The sequence below is a fragment of the Piliocolobus tephrosceles genome, chromosome 4 (assembly GCF_002776525.5).
Source record: "Piliocolobus tephrosceles isolate RC106 chromosome 4, ASM277652v3, whole genome shotgun sequence".
NCBI lineage: Eukaryota > Metazoa > Chordata > Mammalia > Primates > Cercopithecidae > Piliocolobus > Piliocolobus tephrosceles.
Window position 1 is genome coordinate 139590946 of NC_045437.1, and position 18974 is coordinate 139609919.

The 18974-nt window shown below is 47.9% G+C and overlaps 1 protein-coding gene across 4 annotated transcripts in view; it reads left to right on the forward strand.

Annotated features, from left to right (window-relative positions):
* The window catches only part of ANXA6 (annexin A6), a 57812-nt gene that overhangs the window by 34943 nt on the left and 3895 nt on the right, over nt 1-18974 (forward strand). For 3 of the 4 annotated variants that reach the window (XM_023227058.3, XM_023227061.2, XM_023227059.2), the window contains 9 exons: nt 208-302; nt 956-1069; nt 3816-3906; nt 5653-5732; nt 6309-6362; nt 13250-13267; nt 14059-14152; nt 15326-15421; nt 18533-18591. In XM_023227058.3, coding sequence (XP_023082826.1) covers nt 208-302; nt 956-1069; nt 3816-3906; nt 5653-5732; nt 6309-6362; nt 13250-13267; nt 14059-14152; nt 15326-15421; nt 18533-18591 — 701 coding nt within the window. The remainder of the gene's footprint in view (nt 1-207; nt 303-955; nt 1070-3815; nt 3907-5652; nt 5733-6308; nt 6363-13249; nt 13268-14058; nt 14153-15325; nt 15422-18532; nt 18592-18974) is intronic. The other variant, XM_023227060.3, reaches the window with a different exon arrangement.

Here is an 18974-nt window from a genome sequence, read left to right on the forward strand (position 1 = left end):
CGTGTCAATAGGAAAGGGAGGGAAGAGCCCAGCAGAAATCAGTGGCCTGAGCCATAGGCAAGCAGACTGCAGAGACTCAGAAGCACATGTCCGCCTAGCCAGGCTTCTACCCTGACAAAGATTGACGAGGGACCATCAGCGGGCGGTGTATGGGGAAAGCCGAGAGCCACAGGCCTTCTTCTGAGGCATGTGGCTTTGGTGACTCAGGGACTGACGAAGATACAATCATCGATATCATCACACATCGCAGCAATGCCCAGCGGCAGCAGATCCGGCAGACCTTCAAGTCTCACTTTGGCCGGGTAAGGACCTCCTCTGGGCTCTGGGTGCGACATGCATGCACCTTGCCTGACTGAGCTCAGCCTGTCCCCATCGGTTCTGCACAGTTGGGCACCAGGGTCTTCATGGCAGTGGGACCCTGTGTGGTTGTGTGATCTCAGGCTGTCTCCAGCACTGGGTTTGGGCAGACGTATCTTTCCATTCCCCAGTTCCTTGTGATGGGCAACACGTGTGTGAGATGCTCAGCGGCCTCAGAGGCGCAGCATGGGGCCAAGATCAGGGCTATGAGTTGTTTTCAATGTGCTTTGGGCGTCTTGCAGTTCCTCTGCACGGAGAGAGCTGGCTTCAAGGCCCCAGCTGAGTGTCCGTGATTATTGCACATTGGTGGCATCTGGCTTAGGTGGGTGCATTTCCCCCGGATGGAAACAGTGTCCTTCAGCACTGCTCCCTTCCTGTTCCTGTCTCCTGTGTCAAGGAGAGTGGGTCTTCCTCCTGGTTGTTTTTTCCCTACCCTCTTTGGCTTCATCTAAATAATAAGTGCAACATCAGCAAAGACAGACACAAGCTTCCACGATCCCTCATGTGGGACCCCTGTTTTCTCTCTCCATCTCCTCCATCCTGGGTCATGTGTGGGCAAGTGTTGATGTTGGCATGACTGGGGCTCTGCCCTTTGCAGGACTTAATGGCTGACCTGAAGTCTGAGATCTCTGGAGACCTGGCAAGGCTGATTCTGGGGCTCATGATGCCACCAGCCCATTACGATGCCAAGCAGTTGAAGAAGGCCATGGAGGTACAGTTGGCACCAGAGGGTCTAGTGTCTGCCGGTGCCGGTGGGGATACAGGTGGTCCTCAGAAGCCCAGGTGGATTAGCCATAACCTTTTGGTAGCACTCCTCCCACACTCAGTTCAAACTGGCATAAACACAGAAGGAGATGTTGGCTCCTATAACTGAAAACTACAGGACTAGATCTGAGTCCAGAGACTCAAATGATGTTCTGTGGACCCTTGGCTCACCCCTGTCTCGGATCTGCTGTCCTCTCTTACGGCTTCACTCTCAGGCAGCCTTTCTCCCCAGGCAGCTTATGTCCATCCTGCCAGCTAGCAGCTCCAGCAGAAAGAGTTCCTTCTTCCTAGGAGTTCCAACAACAGTCTTGGCATTTACTCCAAGTTGATTCAGCTTGAGTCACATGCCCACTGGTGTCAGAAGAGTCTTGTGGAGCCTCTGGAGGAAGTGGGGTGGGTCTCGAAGGAAAGCAGCGGCAGTTGGAGTCTGTACTCCAGCCCAGCCCTGCCACTCATTCATTGTGTGACTGGGCCATTCCTTACATTTCCCAATCCTCTGTGCCTTCATCTGGGAAATGGAAATGGTCACCTCTGCCCTTCAAACTAGGACAGGTCAATCAAGGTCACAGGTATGAAGGGCATTGTTAACTCTGAAGACCTGACCCTACATTAAACAAGAAAGCATTATGTCCTGGCCCAGAAATTGCTAAAACTGCTTTGCTTCCCAAGGTACCAACTGTACTAGTGGATACTGTTTGTAAGGAGCATATGGTAACTACCCAGGCTAGGTACATTTGTTCAATTAGTTGTCTCCTCAAGCCACAAGGCAAGGCTCTTATTTTGTCCCCATTTTACAGATGAGGAAACTGAGACTTGGAGGTTAGTTTGCTTGGTCAAGGTCATAGAGCTATGAAGTAGCAAAGCTGAGGTTCAGACCAGTCTGTCTGACTCTAGAGCCTGTCTTGACAACCACATAAAACCAGTAGTGCTTTTGGCCCCTTGGGCATTAAGAGGAAGGCAGCAATGGGGAGCTAGAGGACTTCATAAAAACATTGCCTAGGCTAAGCAGATTAAGATGATTGTTTTTTAAAATACCTAAGCCAAAAAGCAAATGATCTAAAGACATGGGGTTCAGAAATAGAAGAGATCAACGAGCTAACCCAACTCAATCCTTTCCGTTTTTGAAGTTTTCAAGTGGGAAACAGAGGCTCAGAGAGTCAGTGAGTTAGGGGGAGACCAGGGCTAGACCCTAGTCTCGGCACTTTCTTGATTGCCTCACCACACACCTGCTTCTAACAAAGAAATGATTGAAGATCTCAGTCAGGATGAGTCTCCTAGGATCTGAGAAGGCAGGATCATTAGTAACCTCTTTGAGGACAGAGAACATGTCTTGCCTCTTGCCTTTTTTTTTTTTTTTTTTTTTTTTTGAGATGGAGTCTCGCTCTTTCACCCAGGCTGGAGTGCAATGGTGTGATCTCGGCTCACTGCAACCTCTGCCTCCCAGGTTCAAGCGATTCTCCTGCCTCAGCCTCCTGAGTAGTTGTGATTACAGGTGCCTGCCACCATGCCCAGCTAATTTTTTTGTCTTTCTAGTAGAGAAGGGGTTTCACCATGTTTGCCAGGATGGTCTTGAACTCCTGACCTCAGGTGATCTGCCCGCCTCAGCTACCCAAAGTGCTGGGATTACAGGCGTTAGCCACCATGCCTGGACTTTTTTTCTTCTTTTTGGTAGCTGTAGCCCCAGCACCTTGCACAGTGGCTAACACATAATAGGTGCCTTAACAAGTATTTGAATGAGTGAATTAGTCATTGACTCAATCAATCAATCTTGCCTGCCTTCTCTCCTCCCTGATAGTTTTCCCCACTTCCCTGTATGCAGATATTTGCATAACAGGTCCCCAGGCTGCGGTAGTCCAGGGCGTGTAATGTCTCAATTCACAAATCACTCCTCAAATCCAAGAATAAACATGTAAGCCAGCCATGGTGGCTCATGCCTGTATTCTTAAAACTTTGGGCTTGAGTCCAGGAGTTCTAGACCAGGCTGGGCAATATGGTGAAGCCCTGTCTCTACAAAAAATATAAAAATTAGCCAAGCATGGTGGCTTGCTTCTGTGGCCCCAGCTACTTGGGAGGCTGAAGTAGGAGGATCACCTGAGTCTGGGAGGTTGAGGCTGCAGTAATCATGCCATTGCACTCCAGCCTGGGCAGCAGAGCAAGACTCTGTCTCTAAAGAAAAAATAATGTAGCATTTTATCTTAAGCACAAAACTTTTTTTCTTCTAACAAAATAATACATGTCCACTGTGAAGACTTGAAGAAATATAGAGTAAAAAAGAAGAAAATAGCAATCGTCTGTGATCCTTCACTCAAGCAGAGACCACACCACTAGTTAACACCGTGAGGCATGTGCGTGTCCTTCTGTTCTCTTCAAATACTTACATGTGGATATTTCCATTCAAATACTTACATGTGGATATTTCCATGTGTGTATGTGGTGTTATACACACATGCCTATATACCTTTTCTTTTGAGGGGGCTGGAAGGCAAAGCAGTTCCCATGGGAGGTTCTGGGAATCTTGACAGGCTGGCACAGTCAGCCTTGGTTGTGCCACGGTCTCGGGCCTGGGGGCCATGTCTGGAGGTGAGGAGAAAATTCAGGAAGGCTTGGCCTGAGCTTTAGCCATCCTGGCCCCATGGACCTCTGCACAGGTGGTCAGAACTATGGCTGAGATCATCTTTGTCTTGACATTCCAGGGAGCCGGCACAGATGAAAAGGCTCTTATTGAAATCCTGGCCACTCGGACCAATGCCGAAATTCGGGCCATCAATGAGGCCTATAAGGAGGGTGAGTTTGGGAGGCCTGGGCCCAGATGCTGGGAGGAGAAGAGCCAGGCCCCCCAGCTTCCAACCCCAGCTCTGCCCAGGACTCTGGCCTATCTCCTTTCCCTCAGTCCTTGAGGATTTGATAAGCCCCTTGGGTGTGCCCATTCCTGTGTCTAGGGAAAGACAGGTGTCCTGGAAGGACAAAGGCCTGGAGGTATAAGAAGGCTTGGCTGGAAGTGGGAGGAGAGAGAACATTCCAGAGAGGGAGGGCAACTTTAGGAGTGTGTAGTCCATGCAGTTCTACATGGCCCCACAGCCAGAAGGGCCCCACACTTGGTTGCATGCTATGCTCTCATTGTCCAGAAATTCTTTCTTTTTTTTGAGACAGGTCTGCTCTGTCGCCCAGGCTGGAGTGCAGTGGCCGAATCTCAGCTCACTGCAACCTCTGCCTCCCAGGTTTACACCATTCTCCTGCCTTAGCCTCCCGAGTAGCTGGGATTACAGGTGCCCGCCACCTCGCCCGGCTAGTTTTTTGTATTTTTTTAGTAGAAATGGGGTTTCACCGTGTTCGCCAGGATGGTCTCGATCTCCTGACCTCGTGATCCGCCTGTCTCGGCCTCCCAAAGTGCTGGGATTACAGGCTTGAGCCACAGCGCCCAGCCCAGAAATTCTTAATTTTTAAGCAAGTGGCCCCATATTTTCATTCTGAAGAATCTTGAGCACCGGTCAAAAATGTTTAAATTGGCTAGGTGCAGTGGCTTACACCTGTAATCCCAGCACTTTGGGAGCCTGAGGCAGGTGGATAGCTTGAGCCCAGGAGTTCGAGACCAGCCTGGGCAACATGGCAAAACCCCATCTCTACAAAAAATATAAAAATTGGCTGGGCACAGTGGCTCACTCCATTAATCCCAGCACTTTGAGAGGCCAGGGTGGGTGTATCACTTGAGGTCAGGAGTTCGAGACCAACTTGGCTAACATAGTGAGACCCAATCTCTACTAAAAATGCAAAAATTAGCCAGGCGTGGTGGCATGCGCCTGTAGCCCCAGCTACTCAGGAGGCTGAGGAAGGGGGATCACCTGAACCTGGGAAGCAGAGGTTGCAGTGAGCCAAGATCATACCACTGCACTCCAACCTGGGTGACAGAACGAGACTCCGCCTCAAAAAAAAAAAAAAAAAAAGTTAGCTAAGTGTGGTGGCATGTGCCTATAGTCCCAGCTACTCAGGAGACTGAGGTGGGAGGATCACCTGAGCCCAAGGAGGTTGAGGCTGTAGTGAGCTTTGATCATACCAACCGCATTCCAGCCTGGGTGACAGAGTGAGACCCTGTCTTAAAAAAAAAAAAAGTTTAAATTTTTTATCTTATAAGCAGCTTTAAAATGGTAGAATTTTTGAGTACATGAGTGACATAGTCAGAGCTCTGCTTTTGGGTTTAGCAACTGCCATGCAGGAGGGAAGATAGAAGAGAGAATGACAACAGGGAGGTGACTTAAGAGGCTGTTAAATATTAAAGGCGAGATGCAATGGGACCTCAAGTGGCACAGCGCCAAGGGGATGGAGGGGAGGGGATGGGTTGATGAGAATGCCCATTGTCTTACAAAATCAGCAGGAGGATGACTGGATGCCCCCCTGAGCCAGTTACAAACCCTTTCATTCCCACCTCCCCCTGCCAATACTGCCCTGGCTCAAGCCTGAGTTTCCTGGACCTCCCTCCCCACAACGAAATCCTTCTTGGCCAGCAGCTACCCACACCTCCTTTCTCTGTCTCAGACTATCACAAGTCCCTGGAGGATGCTCTGAGCTCAGACACATCCGGCCACTTCAGGAGGATCCTCATTTCTCTGGCCACGGTGAGTGAATTCATGAGCCTCAGGTCTGCTTGCCCATCTGGAGGCCTGGGAGGAAGGGAAGGTTCACTGAGTGGAGGGTACAGGGGAGTTAGAAGTGCACTCCTCATGGAGAGGGGGTGTCTCCCCACTTGCCTCCTTAGAGTCCCACCACCCATCCCTGGTGTTCACTTGTCAGAGCTGGCGTGGTGCCACCTTCTCCAGACAGTCCTCCCTGGTGTCCCTTGGCCTGGCTTTTTGGGCCCCCAGCTCACACAACAAAGCCATGTGGGTGACCCTCTCCTGTGTTGTTACCTGGGAGCTTCTGTCACCATCTCTTGAATTTCCGTAACAAAAATGGCAGGCCCTCGTTGACGGTTACTGAGAGCTTCCTGTGTGTCAGGCATTGGTGCTGAGCACCTTGCACACATTCTCAGTTAATGACCACAACAGCCTACTTATGGAGGCAGGATTTTCATCCCTGTGTAACTGATGAGGAAGAGCATTCAGAGAGGTGAAAATGAGCAGGGGGTGTGGTGGTGCAGAGATGGAGATGGGTCGATGCTTGGGGACTGACCTTTCTTGCTGCTCCTGCTGCAGGGGAATCGTGAGGAGGGAGGAGAAAACCTGGACCAGGCACGGGAAGATGCCCAGGTAAGACCCCCAGCCCCCCCCAGTCACCTCTGCTGAGTGTCCCTGAGAAGTAGGTCCAGTTTATGCGTGTCTACGCCCGACCCTGTCTGCAAGTGAAGGCTCCTGGCAGGGGTGTGGTTGGTTTGATTGGCTGATACTTAGACTGCAGAAATGAGGTTTAGGTGTGTGGTGCTGGTATTACTGACATTTCCTAGGGGAATAGCAGGACCTTCAGAGCGGGCAGGGACCTGCAGATCACTCAGGTCAAAGCCCTGATGTTACAGTGGGAAAATGGAGGTCCAGAAAGGGCAAATGACTTCTGAAAGTCACACAACAAGTCAGTGGCCCCAGTAGAATTGACCCCTAGAGAGCTGTTCTGGCAACTTGCTGAGAAGGGGGCCTGAATGCTAAAGGTCTTGGTTTATTATCTGTAAAATGGGACTGAGATTGGAGGGAGTGTCCTGGGACAAGCCTAGAAAGTAAGTTCCTCAAGGGCTGGACTCTTCATTTTGTTCACTAATATATCCAAAGTAACACATGATCAGTACTCAATAAATATTTGTTGAATGAATAGCAGGGAAAAGGGTTCTCTAGGAGTCTCTTGGCTGCTCTGCTTCTGCCCTGCTCCTTAGCCTAGTGAGCTTGAGGTTTGGAAATGGCTTCTTACGGAGGTTGGACAACCCCAAATTCATTTTCCCTGAGGGTTCCTGTGGCTGGGCAGTCCCTACTGAGGCCAGTGCATTGTCCCCCACTGACCTGCACCTTGATCCCAGCACCCAGTAGCTTGACCCAGGTCCATGTCTCCATCTCTTCTGCCTGCCTCATCCTCCCGCCCCCAAAAGCTGTGTCCAAGATGTGGGGGAACAGACACCACAGACTGTGAATCCAGCCCCCATATTTTATAGTTGGTGAGTTAAAAAGAGCACCGATGGATTGAGAGCGAACCAACTTTTGTGTTCCCAGGTCCCATAACAGAAGTGTGGTATATATTACAACAGCATCTGAGCGGGAACCTGACAGTTACAGAACTGTAATTATAATTATTAGAATGCATACTACGATGCCAAGATTATCCTATACGTTTTTATGTTCCCCCTTTTTACTAGAGGGAAATGAAGCTCCTTAACCTATTCAAGGATACAGTTTCTAAGTGGTGGTGGTTTGATCTGAACTCAGGCTTGCCTGACTCGAGTCTATGCTTAATTCTATTTACAGTAATATCCTCCAAGACCCAGTACAGTTAAGGTTCCCTGCAGCTTCCACATCAAGTAGCTGTTGTTTTCCAGTTGTCCAACCCTTGCTTTGGAATATAGTTGTCAAAAGCTGCATGGTTACACTTAAATGTATGGTATTTCAGCTACATTGTGGGCACATGGATGGAGGCTAGGCTGAGAACCCAGCCAGACACTAGGGTAACTTGCTGAGGCCATATTTCATTCACTCATTCAACGGATGTTTATTAAGTATTACCGTGAACAGCCTTGTGTGCTGCTGAGAGTTTTTTTTTTTAAATCTCAGCTCTCACCCCAAATCTATCCTCCAACCCTAAATTGATCTTCCCGGGAATGTTTCTGCCTGTGCCTGGTTTGCCAATGAGGCTGTGCTTCCAATCGCCGCTAGCAGGGGGCAATAGTGGGCCTTGCTGATAGCTGCTTCGCAAAAGGAGAGAAGTGGAGAGAGAGAACCCGGGTGGAAATAGCTAAGGGACCCTTGAGCCAGATCCCTGCCCAACTCGGCTACTTCTCCAGATTTAGGATGCTAGACCCCAGCTCATTTTCTTATAACTAGCAGAATATTCTTGTATAGAAACTAGAAAATAAAGAGAAGCCAAAAAAGACTCCATAACCTAATAGTAATAACCACTGTCAGTATTGTAGTATACATTATTCTAGTTGTTTCTCTGTGTGTATGTAAAAGTGGATTCTTTATTTCTGACAGTTAAAAATTAATACTATGTGAATATTGTTGCACTTTTTAATCAACAATATCATTTAATGGCTGTATACTGTTCGTATCTGAATCTATCATGTTATTTAACCAGGTTTCTTCCTAGTAGCAAACTCTTTTATCACATTCATGAATTATTCCTTAGAATGAATTTCCAGAGATGAAATGGAAATGTGGGAGCAAAATGTGTATAAAAATTAAGGGCATTTGATAGGGCCGGTCAAGCTCCCCCTTAGATATTGCACATGAGTACTCGGCAGTTTGTATTTGCCTGTTTTACACTGCCTCCCTGGCGGCCTCTCCCTGTGGATGTCTGGAGCACCCTCAAGCTCTTAGAAGTCTGGGTCTGTTATTAACCAGTTGAACATATGTCCAGTTTCCACCTGTGGCCCCACAGTAATTGTTAATAGCTTCCCCTTTCACTCTGTCATCCAATTTGAGCAATAAATTATAGATAACTAATTATTATAGACCCACCATGAAATGAAGGATTGTGGTCATTTTTAGATAATCAATACTCAGACCTTTTTTTTGTTTTGTTTTGTTTTTTTTTTTGATGGAGTCTCACTCTGTCACCCAGGCTGGAGCGCAGTGGTGCAATCTCGGCTCACTCCTACCTCTGCCTCCTGGGTTCAAGCAATTCTCCAGGCTCAGCCTCCCAAGTAGCTGGGATTACAGGTGCCCACCACCATGCCCAGCTAATTTTTTTGTATTTTTAGTAGAGACAGGGTTTCACCATATTGGCCAGGCTGGTCTCGAGCTCCTGACTTCAAGTGATCCACCTGCCTCAGCCTCCCAAAGTGCTAGGATTACAGGTGTGAGCCACCGTGCTCGGACCAGACTTTTAAAAATATAACAGCTTTCTTGAAATAGAATTAACCTACCATATTATTGACCAGCTTTATTGAAATAGAATTCATCTACCGTACTATTGAACCATTTAAAATATTGAAATAGAATTCGTCTACCATACTATTGACCCATTTAAAGTGTACAATTCAGTGGTTTTTAGTATCTTCACAGACTTAATGCAACCATCAACACAATCAATTTTAGAACATTTCATCACCCCCAAAAGAAACTCCATACACATTAGCTGTCACTCCTTATGTCCTCCTAACCCCCCAGCCCTAAGCAACCGCTAATCTACTTTCTGTGTCTCCAGATGTGCCTCTTCCAAACATCTCATGTAAATACAGTGATATAATATATGGCCTTTTGGACGGGCTTCGTCACTTAAGAAAACACGAATTTAAACACTGTGTTAAACACTTCACAGTGTTTTCAAGGGTCACCCGTGTTGTAGCATGTTGGGACTCCCTTTTCACTGCCAAATAATATTCCATTATCCATTCATCAGCTGTTGGACATTTGGGTTATTTCCACCTTTTGGCTATTATGACTAATGCTGCTCTAAACATTTGTGTACAAGTTTGTGTAGAGTTTTTGTGTGCACATATGTTTTCATTTCTCTTAGATAGAATTGCTGGGTCATATGAGAACTCTAAGTTTAACCATTTGAGGAACTATCCAGATTAATTTTTGCATGAAGTAGCTAGGCTAATAAGAACAAGCTTTTGTGGTGAATATTAATTTAGTGCCCCACCACTTTTTTTTTTTTTTTACATTACAGATATTATTATCTTAAAGATGCTTTGAAAAACCTAATATGTCTAGGGTTCTCTGACCTGCGTAAGTGAGAAGGATTGGGACTTTTGAGTCTTTTCTGTTAAATCTTTAAAATATGTCCCTCTCCCTCTCTTCTTAAAAATGATACAGTTTTATTTAGCATAAGGTTTTACAAATTTTTGATAAAATACATATAAACTTTATCATATTAATCATTTTATTTATTTATTTTTGGAGATGGAGTTTTCCTCTTGTTGCCTAGGCTGGAGTGCAATGTCGCAATTTGGCTCACTACAACCTCCACCTCCCGGGTTCAAGCGATTCTCCTGCCTTACCCTCCTGAGTAGCTGGGATTACAGGCACCCATGACCATGCCTGGCTACTTTTTTTGTAGTTTTAGTAGAGACAGGGTTTTACCATGTTGGCCAGACTGGTCTCAAACTCCTGACCTCAGGTGATCCACCTGCCTCAGCCTCCCAAAGTGCTGGGATTACAGGCATGAGTCATCATGCCTGGCCAATCATTTTAAAGTATATAGTTCAGTGGCATTAAGTACATTCACATGTTGGGCAGCCATCACCACCAGCCATCTCGAAAACTGTTTTCATCGTGCAAAACCAAAACTCTGGACCCATTCAACAGTCACTTCCCATTCTCCCTTCCCCCAGCCCCTGGCAACCACCATTCTTTCTATGTCTGTGAATTTGACCACTCTAGGGACTTCATGTAAGTGGAATTATACAGTATTTATGCTTTTATGACTGGCTTCCTTTACCTAGTATGATGTCCTCGGGGTTCAACTAGGTTTTTGTTTTGTGATGTTTGAGACGTAACGGGGTGATAGGTTCTCACACTGTCACACAGGTTGGAGTGCAGTGGTGCAATCTTGGCTCACTGCAACCTCCGACTTCTAGGCTCAAGCAATCCTCCCACCTCAGCGCCCCAAGTGGCTGGGATTACAGGCATGAGCCACCATGCTCAGCTAAGTTTTTGGTAGAGCAGGGTTTCTCCATGTTGTCCAGGCTGGTCTCAAACTCATAGGCTCAAGTGATCCTCCCACCTGGGCCTGCCGAAGTCCTGGGATAACAGGTGTGAACTACTGCGCCTGGTGTAGGTTGTTTTTAATACAGAAAAATATTTTAAAAACCAGAAGCAGCCTATAATCCTAGTAGCCTTCATAACTCTTACTTAAGATTTAAATTTAAAATGAAATAATATTTTTGCATATTTAAGAAATAAAACTTCAGGAAGAATAAAAAGAAATGCAAAAGCTTTCCTGCATAGTACCTCTCCTTGAAGGTGTCTTGACAGTTTCTTAAGTACTTCCCAGGAAGTGTGAGAAAGTGAGTGTTTATTTATTTATTTTTGAATCTAGATGAAAGAAATACTATTTTACACAAAAATATGCTATACTTCTTTACTTAATTTAAATGGAAACTCTTGTTATCAGCATTGTAGATTAATCTCATCCTTTGTAAGAATTGCATGGATTGTTTCCATTGATTGGATAATCCATAGCCTGTTTAACAAGTCAATCTCAGGATGGTTTACAGTTTTTCTCTGTTATGAAAAATGCCGACTGGGCGTGGTGGCTCAAGCCTGTAATCCCAGCACTTTGGGAGGCAGAGGCGGGTGGACCACCTAAGGTCAGGAGTTGGAGACCAGCCTGGTCAGCATTGTGAAACCCCATCTCTACTAAAAATACAAAAAAAAATTAACTGGACGTGGTGGCACATGACTGTAATCCCAGCTACAGGCTGAGGCAGGAGAATCGCTTGAACCTGGGAGGTGGAGGTTGCAGTGAGCCGAGATCGTGCCACTGCACTCCAGTCTGGGCAACAGAGTGAGACAAAAGAGAGAGAGAGAGAGAGAGAGAGAGAAAGGGAAAGAATGGAAGGAAGGAGAAGGAGGAAAGAAAGATGCTGCCATGGGAAGGAAGGGAGGGAGGGAGAAAGGAAGGAAGGGGAGAGAAGAGAAGAGAAAGATGCTGCCATGGGCCAGGTGCGGTGTCTCATGCCTATGATCTCCACTTTGGGAGACCAAGGCAGGAGGATCGCTTGAGGCTAGACTGGACAACAAAATGAGACCCCTTCTCTACAAAAAATTAAAAAATTAGCTGGGTGTGGTGGCACGCAACTGTAGTCCCAGCTACTCATGAGGCTGAGGCAGGAGAATCACTTGAGCCTAGGAGGTCAAGGTTGCAGTGAGCTGTGATTGTGCCACTGTACTCCAGCCTGGGCAATAGAGCGAGACCCTGTCTCCAAAAAGAAGAAAGAATGCTGCAGTGAATAGTCTTGTATTCTATTGTGGAAGACTTTTGCCAGTATATACTCAGCTACAGGCTGAGGCAGGAGAATCGCTTGAACCTGGGAGGTGGAGGTTGCAGTGAGCCGAGATCGGGCCACTGCACTCCAGTCTGGGCAACAGAGTGAGCTGAGTAGGGCAAATTCCTAGCAATGTAATTGCTTGATCAAATGTCATAGGCCTTTTAATTTTTAATGGACATTGCCAATTATGCAATGAAAACAAGAGGAAGGTTTCCAGAGCATAGGGTGTTGTGAATTATAAAGAGTTCAGTCTATCCAATAGAATAAAGTCAGCAGAGTTTCTGGGGGAAAAGCGAAAGCAATACTCAGCCTAGGTACATGAGCCTGGGTATTTTGTTCCCAGGATCTCCAAGTCACAGCTATTTGCTTAACAAAATTGTGTCCTAACCACAGAATTCTGCGCTCTGCATAGTGCAGTGATTAAAAGTAACCCTTGTAAAATGACTTTCCCATCACTGTTTGCTGTGTGCCCCCAGGCAGGTCAGCTCCCCTCAAGGCCTCAGCCGGCTGGTCTTTCCTGTCTTTAACACCAAAGCTAAAATTACATGTCTCTTGCCTTGGAACTCTGAATATGCTAAAGGGTGCGGAGAACTTTGCACTGCTCACATTTACATGTCAGTTCTGTAAGGAAGTGGCAGCGATTATTTCTTTCCACTTTCAGACAAAGAAACCGAGGCCTGGAATCTGCTCTAGGTTTTGGGGTGCGAAGAGCAGAGTGTTCCCCGTTTCTGTGTCTTTCTGTTATCCCTCAGGTGAACACGTTTTTAGTTATTGCCAGGCCTTTCCCCATTCTGAGCTCCAGCCCAAAAGGTCGTAGGAAGGTATTTTTCTGTTGTCTCTGCCCCACTTCCCATCGCATCCCGGGTTCTCTCCAGTCTCTTGGGACATCTCCCACTCCCAGCCAGGCCCCTCACCCTGCACCCCAGGGCCCCAGCACCAGCCTTCCCGGCCTCCTCTGACTCTTGCCTCCCTTCTCTCCCTCCTCTCTCCCCTCCCTGCTCTCAGGTGGCTGCTGAGATCTTGGTGAGTGTCCTGTTCTTCATTTGGGTTTCAATGGCCTCTGAGTAAAGTCCACCTTTACTGGGCCGAGCGGGGCAGTATCAAGCAGTGATTTGGGAGCTTGCTGTGCGGCTTCTCTCTCTCCCCTTCAGGGCGCCTTAAGGACCCTGCTTGGTAAAAGATAGGCCAGGCAAGTGTTTCCCAGACTTCAGCTAATCATCTCCGGCATGATTTGTGCTGTGTAACCACCAGCTGTTAATACTGATCTTTAAATCGACTCACTTTTAAACCCAAAATGAGTTAAGGGGAATTTAGTATCAGTATAAATAGAACTAGTAGCTGGCTAGAAGACAACCGTGGAAACACTAATATGCAGTGTGATCGGGTATGTTTGCCCTTGACGCCGCTTGGGGAAACACTGGCCAGGCCATCTTCCCTGCATATGACCCCATACACACTTCCCAGAGGGCCTTGCAGAAAGGTTGAGGGATGGAAGGGGAACTCCCAGTTGCTATGCTCAGGACGTGTGCGGGTCCTCCCAGGAGCCCCGGTCCCATGGCTCCGAGGCTAGGATGGAAGTTCCCAGTGCTAAGCCCATCTGTGTCAGATCACAGGGTCCTTGTGAACTGGAGAGGGGAATGTAGAAGCCATTGTGCTTGAGGAAGGAAGAGGGGACCAGTCTCAGCCCCCTTGGATGGCTGTGTGAGCCCAGCTTCTGACTGCCCTCAGCCCAGGCAAAGACATGAAAGTGAATAATAACCAAGGCTTTCTCATGTCTCCCCTCCCAAATCCTTGCTCCAACCGGGGCTCTGCAGGAAATAGCAGACACACCCAGCGGAGACAAAAAGTCCTTGGAGACACGTTTCATGACGATCCTGTGTACCCGGAGCTATCCGCACCTCCGGAGAGGTGAGGCCTGACCTCCTCCCTTCCCAGCTCAGCAGGAAGATCCCAGAAGCCTCTCATCTCTCTGTGGCAAGAGGAGCCAGTTGCCCACCCACCCGCTCCTTAACCCAGCAGTAGTGTATCATGGGTGACGGTGACTCTGGAGCCCTGGATTCTAGTCCTGGCTTTACCACTTATACCTCACCTTCCTTATCCTCCTTAAGGAAGCAGGTGTGATGGCGGGGATTAGGGATAGCAACTGGATTTCACCTCAAAGGCCAACTCTGACAGATTGGTAGCGGCTGCCTAGAATGCTGGGTTGAGAAGGATTCTGGGACCCCGCGTCATGATTCACTGGCGATGCCTGCGAGGAGCAAGGCAGTGAGAGGTGGTGGCGGCACAAGACCCACATAGACATCTTTGAACCACAGACTGCCACATGCACAGGGCACACCTGTATGCAATGACCCTGGTGCTCAGTGATCATGAAGTGTCCTGCACTGAGACATTTACATTTTAACATGCATTTGTCTGGCACTTCGCAGTATTTAAGGTGCTTTAGCATAGTGGCTAAAAGAATGGACTTGGGCACTGGACCGCCTTGATTTGAATACCCACTTAACAGCCATGTGACCTTAGGCAAGTTACCGAATCTCTGCGCCTGAGCTCCCTTACGTAGGAATCAGGGTTTTAGTTCTACCTCACATGACTGTTGTGAAGATACAAAAAACACAACACACATAAAGCACTGGCGCAATGCCTGACTCAGTGAGTGTTTCCTGAGTGTTATCGATGTGTCTTTATCCCAACCGGACATGGGAGGAAGAGGAGGCCCAGAAAGGAGAGGATTCACCCAAGGTCCCTCAGTGAGCTGGGGCACAACCATGACTAGGACCCATGCTCCTTTTACCACCCCAGCCTGGGTTGCCAGAACTTGGCCGAGGTTCTGAGGCCATTGGCCAGGCACGGGGACTGACTGGGGACAGATTTGGCTCTGAGCCCACAGCAGCCTTGATGTCAGAGCTTCTGTATCAGGATGATCTTGCCCAGTGCATTTAGACCTGGGCTGTGGCCATATCTGCTGCCCTTTCACTTTCTCAGGCACAGCCTGTGGGAGGCACTGGGTGGGGCTGAGGAGGGTCCTCCACCTCCTGCACTGAAGCTCACCCCCACCTCTGGGGCTTCTTTTGTGGCCAGTCTTCCAGGAGTTCATCAAGATGACCAACTATGACGTGGAGCACACCATCAAGAAGGAGATGTCTGGGGATGTCAGGGACGCATTCGTGGCCATTGGTAACTGGCAGGGACTAAGGGAAGGGCTGGGGGCACTGGGAACTTGCCCAGATTCTCTGGAAGAATAGAACCTTGGCAGCCTCCGAAGCTAGTACTGGAAAGTAAACACTGCCACAGTTCATTTCCAGGGGTGCTGCCAAATGTGTGATTGTGCAGGAGTGTCATGAGGTCTGTTCCAGGCTGCAGGAGAGGGTGAGAAAATAGCTGTCGCTGGGGAAGGACCAGGAAGACTGGGGCAGGTGGGGGAGGGGGCACGCTGTCCTGCACAACTAGGGTGTGTACACACACACACCATACACACACTTGACACACACACTTAACATGTACAAGACACATACTGTACATACATTCTCACATGTGACTTATACATAAAACACGTTACATATGCATGTGACAGGTGCATACCACACATACACAGATTATATACGCACATACTTCACACACACAACACATTATACATACACATACATGCTACGCCCCCACAAGACACTACACTTGCACACACATACCACTCACACACCATGCACACCACATATACACACCACACATGCACACACATACAAGACACATACACGTTAGATGCAGACGACACACACACACACCCCCTCGTCTCCTCTCAGTACCTGGCTTTTTGGTTACACTTATATAATTTGAGCTCTTGACTTTGAAAAGGTTTTTTCCTTTTGGATCTTAATTTCACCGTGTATAAATATGGATGAGTGGATATGGGTTGGGGCTGAAGTTATTCTCGTTAGTATTCATCATTAGTGGTATCTTGTTTCATTTACTGTAAAACGCATTGCATCAATGCACTTTTTAAAAATCTTACCAAGAGGTGTCAGGGGAAGATTTTCACATAATTGCCATCAATTATAAAACACATCTTGATTTCAGAGACACTAAAATGTGGGGGAAAGGAGTGTTAGATTGGGTGAAGTAGAGATGGTGGTAGGGGGGTTGTTTAGCATGTGATGGGCCTTTACCACCCAGGACCAATATCTAGGAGGCGGGATAGCCCAGTGGGCGAAAGCATGGACTCCAGGTTGAATCTCTGCTCTGCCACTTCCTCACTGTGTATCCTTGGGCAGGTCACGAATCCTCTGTGTCTCAATTTCCTCCTTTGTAAAGTGGAGATAACAATAGTGCCCAGCCCATAGGGTGGATTTTGTAAGGCTGAAATTAGCTAATTATACGTAAAGCACTTGGAACGGTGCCTGTTGGCATGTAATACTCACTGGGCAAGGGTTAGTTTTTATTGTTGTTTCACGCCAAGCCCTGTGCAAAGTTAGTTGCACACAGGTTTAGTTGCATTCTCACCAGGTGCTCTTACCAGCTTATTTTACAAAGAGGACACTGCATTCAGAGAGGTTTGTAGTAGTAGAACCAGGACTCAAACCACAGGTTGCCTACGTCCTAAGCTCATGTTCTGTAGCCTTTGGAGACACTTTGAGATTCCTACCCTCCTCGTGTATTTCCCTCTTTCCTTTCTCCTCCCACCTTGAACAGGTCTACACATGCAGACACACCACACAACACCATTTCACACCTCTCCATCTAGTGGCAGGCATCGGGGGCCCCTGTGACGACAGATGGACAGGCTCATTTCTTAGGAAGGCTTGTGGGGTTGGTTACAAAGGAGAGAAGTTTCTGCTCAGCATGCTTCTTAGCCAGACTGATAAAGCCCTAGGGCTGAAGTCAGGGGAGGCTTCCTGGAGGTGATGTCATGACTGGGGACGTGGACATCAAGTACAGCCTTGCAGGATGGGACTTGATTTAGAGAGAGAGTGTAGTGAAGGGCAGATAGGAAATGCATCTATCCAGGAAGGACAGAGGGACACAGGAATTTGCAGTTCTGGGAATGGAGGAGCAAGGGCCATGAGGTTGCAAAGGAGGTCAGGAGCTTTGACATTCAAGCCAAGGAGCTTGGGATTTGTTTGGGAGGTAGTAGGGAGATATGTAAGGAGCTGGAGATGGGAGATGTGTGATGTGATCTTTCCCACGGGATTCCTGAGCCTGTTGCAGAGGAGTCTCTTGCTTGACTCTGCCACTGGACTACACAACTCCAGCCTCTTGCCATCTCTTCTCGTTATATCCAGAGTCATTCCAGCTATAGTACTGGTGTCTGGTTTCTCCTTTTTAAGCTGTCTGAGACACCCGTGCGTGGGCTCTGGAGCCTTGCAGTCAAGCAGCTGTGAAGGGCTAGAGAACCCTAGGCCTTGAGAAAGGGCGGGGTTGGTGAAACCAGGCAGGCATTATCTGGGGTCAGGGTAGGGAGTAGCGGCTGCCAATACTGCAAGATTGTTCAGGCCCTGGGGCAACACTCAGCCCCAGGGATTTACATGGTCCCTTAAATTTTACCCACGGACAGCCATTCTTTGGAGCAGTATTTCTCTAAATCAGTAACTCTCAAGCATTAGGCTGCACCAGAGCAGGTTGGCCAGCCATCCTGATTTGCACAAGGCTTTCAGTGCTGTTAGGTTGGTGCAAAAGTCATTGCAGTTTTGCCATTGAAAGTGATGGCAAAAATTGGAATTACTTTGGCACCAACCTAACAAAACCTGGAATGTCCCAGGCAAACTACGACAAGCTGGTCACTCACCTCCAGAGTTTCATATTCAGCATATCTGGGGTGAGGCATGAGAATCTGCCTTCCAAGTTTTCAAGCGATGCTAATGTTGTTGGTCCGGAAACCACACTTTGAGAACCACTGCTCAAGATCTTTCTAAAATCTGAGTCTTCAGGGTGGAGCCTAAACCCTGAGTTTTAAACAAGCTTCTTGGGTGATTCCGACGCATTTAAAAGTTTTGAGGCCCTATGCTTTGGGTTCATGAGGAATTAATTACCTTTGAATCCTCTCCTAACCTTGGTCAGCTGTAAGCACCTTAGAAGGAAGAGAGTTGCAACCAAGTGAGAGCCAGGCCTACGGATGAGCCAGAGGAGGAAGCATGGGGAAGGGGAGCGAAGGTGTTGCCTGCGCATGACCCTGGGGTTGACAATGATCTGCAGACCCACGAAAGGATAGACGAGGTGGGGAGATGGGGGAGGCCAGTCCAGAGTCTGGGTTCACAGCCTCTGACCACTTTCCCCGCATCTCTCTGCTCTTCCTACCAGTTCAAAGTGTCAAGAACAAGCCTCTCTTCTTTGCCGACAAACTTTACAAATCCATGAAGGTAAGAAAACGTGCTGGCGTTCCTTTCCCTTCAAGCACTGACTTATGTACACACACACAGAAACAGATATGCACCGTCCCCCAGATCAGAATTCCTGGCAGCTGTTTCTTCCCATTTGACATTTATCAGCATCTGCCCTTGTCTGGCTGTAGGATGGTATTTCCCCATTGGGGGTGATTTCCCCCGCCTTCCCCTCCGGAGGATATTTGGCAATATCCAGACACATTTTTGGTCATCACAACTTGGAGGGTGTTGCTACCGGCATCTGGTGGGGAGAGAACAGGGATGGTGTTGGGGGGAGAACAGTGATGCTGGTGGGGAGAGAACAGTGATGCTGGTGGGGAGAGAACAGGGATGCTGGTGGGGAGAGAACAGGGATGCTG